At 40.9% G+C, this 7,713-nt stretch overlaps 1 protein-coding gene across 1 annotated transcript; it reads left to right on the top strand.

Moving 5' to 3' along the window:
* Window positions 1-1,841: 1,841 nt before the first annotated feature.
* emilin3a (elastin microfibril interfacer 3a) lies at window positions 1,842-7,611 on the top strand. Its single transcript, XM_015040649.1, has 4 exons — window positions 1,842-2,753; window positions 2,866-2,985; window positions 4,214-4,719; window positions 5,647-7,611. The coding sequence occupies exons 1-4, from the start codon at window positions 2,626-2,628 to the stop codon at window positions 7,449-7,451; spliced, it is 2,559 nt and encodes an 852-aa protein (XP_014896135.1). The 5' UTR covers window positions 1,842-2,625; the 3' UTR covers window positions 7,452-7,611.
* The last annotated feature ends 102 nt before the right edge of the window (window positions 7,612-7,713 follow it).

Genomic DNA, 7,713 nt, shown 5'->3' with positions numbered 1-7,713 from the left:
CATCTTAATGCTGTTTTCGTTGAGCAAAGTAAGAGGGACGACCGCTCCAAGATGGCCGCCCTAAATCTCGCCAGTGACAATAGGCGAGAGCGGTCCATGTCTATTCTTATATTATGTCTATGTTCCAGAACTTCCAGTTCCGAGTACAACTGGAACCTAGCATAAATGTACTGCTAAACACCGGAAGTTAGAGTATTTTTTCTTAACATTTTCTTATGTTTTATTTTTTATTTTAATTATTTTTGTTCAGCACTTTAGTTAGTGGATACTGTTTTCAAATGTTTTATAAATAAAGTTGGTTTGACTAGGTTCCCCCATAAAGCACCGTAATAAATTTCTTCATGTCTGATGTCATTGCAAGCTAAAATGTAGCTGTTAGTGCTGTTTATCCGGTGAATGTTATACTCATTTGTTACACCTCCATATTAACGTTTAGCAGCCTTTTAAAGTTGGGGCCCATCTGCTTCGAGGTTGAAGGTGCTTTAGAGATGGTATTATGCAAAGTGGTTATTTTAGCAATTATCAATTTGAACCAATCTGCCTTTTCTCCCCTGGTTTCTGACATAAACAAAAAGCTGCTGCTCACTGGATATTTTCTCTATTTCACATCATTTGATCTGAAAGATGTGAAAATCCCAGACGAGACCCAACCTTGCGCTATTACTGCAGCTAACAATTATTTCAGTAATCAATTATTCTGACGATTAATCAAATAAAAAATTGGCACATTCTGCAGATTTTTTTCATTTAAACATTTAGTCTTTTCAATGCATTATTATAGATACATTCAAACAAACAATTAAATTCATTTTAAATAAGAAAATAAATGTAAAATTCAATAGCATACTTAGTGTATGCTTGATCACTTGTATCTGCAGCTAAAAAATAATTTAAACACTATATTTTATTAAAATATAGTGTTATACACTGGTATGAGACCCAATCTTAAATAAGTACAAATTCATATTTTCTAAAATATTGGAAATATGTTTCAGTAATATCCTTGTGATTACTGCATGGCACTATAATGTGACTAAGTTCAACTTGCTTTTCAGTAGAAAAGGACCTTTCTGTGAAACAAACAGGCTACCGGGCCTGTTCTCTATACTCTGGGTAGTGAACTTACTAAAAGTGCACAAAGACTTGTGTTGTGAATGAATGTGTGGTCTTGTGGGGCAAAGCACTCAGGCCTGGGTGTGCACTGTCACGCTCTTAAACACGGAGTGTTTGTTAGTGTTTGCTCTGGAGGTTTGCTGTTAAGTCAGGTTTAAAGCTCTCTGGGTGTGTGAAGTTAAAAAGATGTTTCTCCATTTCTCTACACAGCCTGTAGAAAACCCCAACATTGCCACCAAGGCTAAGTCAATGTAACCTGAAAAAAGTGGCAACATGGAGTAGAATTAGTATGTGGTAATTTTAAAAAAATTATTCTACAGGTTGTTCGATTGAGATTCAAATTTATCTAATTTACAAGATAAATTATATGTATCAAACTCTAATGATACATATAATTAAAACATTTGATAAAATTAAAGGAGAATAAAAATATGGCCAAAAACGAACAAATTTCATAAGTGGACTTTTTCTTTTTCTAAAACAAGTTTATGGAATAATAGAAACTAAAGATTCTTCTTAAAATTTCAACCACTCTTTCCCAAAGGTTTCCTGAGAAAAATGTCTTTCTGAAAGATTTTTTTAAAGTGCTTACATTAAAGGGTTAATTTTTCTATATGCAACAGCAATAAAGCCTTTTTTACTCATCTTTACCAGGATTATTGTAAATATCAATGGATGCTTTAAATTCTTAGCATAATTTCACAGCTCTCTTATAAACTAAATGGTTATGCACGCATATATTTATGTGTATAAATTGAATCTGTTTGACTTTTGTGATACAAATAAATCAAATTACACAATAGTAATGACATAAAGTGGCTCATAGGAGCTACACTAAACAGTGCAACATTTCTGAACTAAAACAAACATGCTTTATTTCACTTGTATTTTTTTATGTTAAAAAACCCTGAAATTATCTTTATGTTCCAAAAGCTAAGTATAGCTACAAATTACTCATTTTAAGACAAGGTCTTCTGTTGTGCTCTGAGGATGTGGTGTGTTATTTTTTCCTTCTGACATCATCATGTGAAAAAGCTAATATGGGTTCAGCCACCGCAGTGACTGGTATATGGAGTGTTCTGGGTCGATGTTTAATAAAAACTGGATTTTCCACAAAGCTTAATGGAGGAAAGCATCCTGCGTTTGAGAATAACTCAAGATTTTGGTGTTTTTCTTCTTTTCGTGTGGTTTATTGTCACTGTGGTGTTACATCTGAGGAGGGCCGGTGGGAGGAGATATGCAGATGTTTTCCAGAGGGCCCTATTAGTGACGTACTGAAGTCCTTCAAACCCACAGTGGACTGCTGTCACTCGAACATAGTCCACCTCAAGCAGCATCAAAGACAGCAGTCCTCTTTTTATGCTGCTAATATTTCTACTGCCTTTTTTTTCCAAAGAAAGATTTAAGTAATTTAAAAATATTTCTTTGTCGTGAAGTGAAATATCCAGGATTTTAATCGTTCTTCGTCTGCTGTGTTTTTTTTTCCTTTCAGACTGATTTTTATTTTTTTAAATGATGCATTTTGCAGTTGTGATTGGTTTGTTTTTCCCACTAGTTGAAGCCAAATACCCCAATTTATTCACAATTCATCAGCGGCTCAGTCCACACCAGGAGCAACTGAAAACAACCAGCAGGCACAAGTAAGTTCAGATCTTTTAATGTGAAATAAGCTGCAGTACATTTTAGGTAAAACTTTAGATCTGGCATCTATTTTTCTTTCATTTGTCATGTTTTATGTACATTTTTTAAAAGGAACCACTGTGCCTACGTCATTGAGAAGACTGTGTCCTTCACTGTCCAGGATGGGGCAGCGCCATACGTGAAGGCTGAATACAACAAGTGTTCCTGGGCCAAAAAATGTCCAACTCTCCTGTAAGTGTAGACAAAAGCAAAGGGATGCAAACAACTAATCGACTTACTATTAATTGTCGATTAATGGTTTGTTCAATTAAAATTAGTTCCAATAGATAAATAACGTTCACTTAGATCTTCATTTAGTGTTGTAGTTTGACCGCCATCCAGCAGAGGGCGCCGCTGGTCAAGCTTAAGCGGAGCCATTGATACAGACTCAAAGATGGCGGAGATAATAACGGAACAGGAAAGAGAAACGGTCCAAACAGAGTCCGGTGTGGGTTGCAACATAGACTTTATGTGGTTCTGTTTGATGTCTAAGCACTAAAACAAACTCACATCACATGACCGGAGCAGTGTCACTTTATCATTAAAAAATTATTGATTTGCTACGAAGGCGAGGATGTGATGACCGAAAAGCGGGCTGTGTAACAGAAAATTTGTAATATGATGGGGAAAAGCATGGGGGCAGTGAGCATGATTTATTTTGAGAGCTGTGATGAGTTAATGCACTTAATGTAGCGAAGCTTTAATATTCCTTTAAGAGCAACAAGAAGCAGTTCTTCTGTATAAATATTTTATCTTTCTATTTAGCAACCTATAAACTTCTGTTTGGTTATATATAATAATATGTTTTGTTTTTTTCAGCGATTTATGAAAAATGTAGTTCTTTCTGCTATGCACAGTCGGTCATCCCTCTTGATAGAAGAGAAAATTTCCGGGTTTTAAGAAAATAGCTGCTATCAATTAATCATTAGTCAATCAATAAGATTGATCAACTTTAGAGTAGCTCATTTATCAATAACATGCATCCCTTGCAGCTTGTATTATACTGCTCTAAAGAGCCCGCGGCACTGAACCCCATTGAAAACCTGTTTTTTTCCCCACCAAATATTGATTTTTGAGTTGAAACATTAGTATTGTTGTTAAACGAATATGAACCTGTTATTTATTTATTTATTTTTTATTTTTGCATTATTTGAGGTCTGAAAGCTCTGCATCTTTTTCGTTATTGTGTCAATTTCTCATTTTCTGCTAATAAAAACTAAATTTTTGCTTGGGATTTCAGAGACATGTTGTCAGTAGTTCATAGAATAAAAGAACAATGTTCATTTTATGTAAACATATACCTATAAGGAGTGAAATCAGATAAACTGATCATTTTAAGTGATCTCTTAATATTTCCCAGAGCTGTATATGAGGCTTCAGCTCTTTGACAAAGTGACTGATAACTCCATGTTTTGCTCAGGTATCGCCACCTCTACAAGCCGATGTTCAAGGTAGCCCATAAAACAGTGACTGAACTGGAGTGGCGCTGTTGTCCTGGGTACTCTGGTTACAACTGTATGGATGGTCACCAGATTTACCAGCATCCAATCAGGATGATGCCACCATTCAAAGGTCCACCAATGAAAGGCCCACAGTTTGGGGGTCCACAGCACCAAGGGCCCATGTTCAAAGGTCAAATGTTGAAGACGCCACCTATGAAACCAAACCTCTGGAGTCAACCGAAGCAATCTCACACCAGCAGTTTCAGCTCTTACCCACTGCCTCACTTTGGGTCCTCGTCTTACCCCGACTCATCCTTTGAGCCTTACCCACCAGAACCTCAGCCAGAACCAGAATACCAGGAGCCACATCTTACAGACGGCGACCCAGAGCACCAGGGAGAATACAACCAAAGACCAGAGGATGTTACCCCAGCGGAAATGGGCGCTCCAACCGCAGGAGAACAGCCAGAGGGGAAGATCACAGGTAACTGAATGACTGATGCAGACAGAGACTTTCTCTTCTCAGTTTGGGACAAAGGAAAATCTTCTTACAATAGAAACTGCAACACCAATTCTTTGTCTTTAAATAACCATGTTTTCTGTATTCTGCAAGGATCACTACTATGCAGTGACCTTTACTCAAAAGCTGACTTTGCACACAGATCTGCTTATAATTAATTTATTAAACTTGATTAAATCAAGAAAGGAAATATTGATCTAAATCATGCACTGCAAAAACACAAAATCTTACTAAGTATTTTAGTCGAGTTTCTAGTGCAAATATCTTAGTTCAATTCACATAAACCAAAACAAACATACAAGTAACTTTTAAGCAAGATATGAAAGTCAATAATTCCTTAATACTGCTGAAAAAAATATTAGTTCCACAGGCAGATTATTTCATTTATAACATGGAAAAATGTCTTGTTGCAAGTGAAATAATCTGCCAATGGAACTAGTTCTTTTAATCAATATTAAGGAATTGTTGACTTAAAACAAGCTCCTACAGTTTGTTGAAAAGTTACCTGAAGATTAGTATAGTATTATTTCAAGTGTACCAAGATATTTGCACCAGAAACTAGACTAATCAATGCTTGGAGTGTTTTTTTATTGCTCAGAAATGACTCAGTTTCGTTCTACTTTTTTCTAATTGGTAGAGAAAAAACATGCAAATTTCTTGTAATAACGCAAAGTCCTTTTTAAGTTTTGGATCTAGAATCATTTACATGTACATTTCCAACAACAAACCAGACTACTTTATTAGTTTATTTAAAGTATTGCATGAGCAGTTTATTGATGAGTGGGTGCAAAAACTTTTTGTTTTGGCACCCAAGTTGTTGACCAAACATTTAGACCCCTCTGACTTACACATTCTTCCTGAAAATGAGCTTGTCTGATTTTCTGTTTATAGGCCAGGCTCTGGGGAGAGAGACAGAGGAGAGGATATTTAGAATAGAGGAGGACCTGCGGCATCTGAACCATGGTCTGGAGACACTCAGGGGAACCGTGTCTGGACTGGAGAACAGCCTGAGAGCCTCGCTGAGAGACGACGCCAGCAGGATGCTGTCAGCTCTGCTCTCTGCTGCTCCAACGCCTCTTGCTGCTCCCGCTACAGCGTCCAACCCACCCACCGTCGGGTTTGTGGAGATTCCTGCCAGAGATCTCGACATGGAGGCCTTCGATGGCAGCCACACGTTTCCAGACCTCACAGAAATGAGTGGAAGATTGGAAGAGCTGAGGACGGAGCTGCAGGAGCTCAGAGCAACGGTTCAGGGACAAGATGGAGTCCTGAAGATGATCTCAAATAAAACCAGGGTTGGTGTGGAGAGTTTGATGGATGCTAAACTGAGTGCAGTCAGGGTGGAAATACTCGATGGATTGGAGAAACGAGTTGAGAGTGCAGAGGAGCGTTGCGGAGAGAAGGTGGGAGCTGAGCGGCGGCAGTGCCAGAGGGACCAGCAGCAGGAGCAGATGAGAGGCGCTCTGGGGGAAAGCATGTCAAAGCTGAGGGCCGAGCTGGGGAACATCCAGTCGCAGATCCATCCATCAGGTGAGCTGGCAGAACGAGTCCTGCATCTGGAAACATCCGTGGCAGACCTGAACCGGTCCCAGACGCACCTGAGAGTGGCTCTCAGCGGTCACAAGGACCACATAGAGGCGATGCTGGAGGGCCGCCTTCGGTACGTTGAAGACAAGCTCAACCTGACTGGGCAGATGAGAAGTGGAGATCCTGTGGAAGAAGCTGCAACAGGGCGGAGGCTGGAGGCCAGGATGGAGGAGAAGCTCCGAGACCTGGAGCACCGCTTACTGACGGCTCTAGAGGAGCTGAGCAACGCCACCGCCCCCACTCTGCTGGAAGGCCATGTTGTTCCAACACTGGAGACGGAGCTGGAGTCCCTCCGCGGGAGGCTTGAACTCGATGTAGACCGAGTGCAGAAACACCTAAACAACCTGGAGATTCTCTGCTCCTCTCCATGTTCTCTTGCCACCCAAGGAGACGCTGCTGGGCCGGGTGAAAGTCAAGACGTCGAGCAGAACATAAAGCAGGTTTTAGACTCGCAGAACGACCGCTTGAGCAGTCTGAACTTCACCCTGCAGAAGATCTTAAACACCAGGGAGAGGCAGGTAGACGCAGAAAGAGGTCCTCCATTTCAGGCAGAGCTTACAGTTCTTAAGTTCAATGTTCGTTCAGTCAACCACACCCTGATGAGTCTCCAAGACTCCCTGGGCACAGTGGTCCATCAGGTGGGAGAGGCCAACAGCTCGTGGCATGAACGAGAGCTTCGCCTGGCGAAGCAGATGAAGGGCGTGGTCCAGCTGGTCGGGCATCAGGCCTCCATGCTGGGGGCAGGCGAGCGCAGGCTGACCCGACTCAAAGCTGAGCTGCAGGACATGAAGAAGCGGCTGGCGAAGGAGGTCCGTGGGTGCCGGAGCACCGCCATGGTGGTCAAGAAGGAGGTAACTGAGGTTGGAGGGCGGGTTGCCAGTGTGGAAGATCAATGTAAAGGTCTGAATTACCTGGCAGAGGATCTGGAGAGAATCAGGGAAGAGCTGGAGAAACAATCCAGCAGTCTTCTTCTGCAGGTTAACGGGACGCTGTCCAGCCACGCTCAGCAGCTGTACGAGCTGAAAGACGAGCTGAGAAACTGCACCATGAGGGCCGAGCCGACCAGGAGCTCAGAGGCCAAACGAGGCGACACATTCACTCTGAATTAGTTCAATCGGTAGGGATGTTAATATTTTCCGGCTGAAACCTTTAAAGGTAACCTATTATGCTTCCTTCAACAAGTTAGGTTAAGTCTGTGGGCGTAAGAAAACATGTTCATCACATTTTTTGTACAAAATCAGTTTTTGATAAACAGATTTCAATGTGGTCAGTTCTGCCTATTTTGAGCTGTTTTATGGCCTCCTGTCACTTTAATCAGCTGCTGCCCCCCCCCCCCCACCACCTTATCTCTAACCGCTACACACAAATTGC

Source organism: Poecilia latipinna, unplaced genomic scaffold (assembly GCF_001443285.1).
Source record: "Poecilia latipinna isolate Pla-1442-1.1 unplaced genomic scaffold, P_latipinna-1.0 Scaffold31, whole genome shotgun sequence".
Lineage (NCBI taxonomy): Eukaryota > Metazoa > Chordata > Actinopteri > Cyprinodontiformes > Poeciliidae > Poecilia > Poecilia latipinna.
Note: the sequence above shows the minus strand (reverse complement) of the source record. Positions and strands in the feature narration are given on the sequence as shown.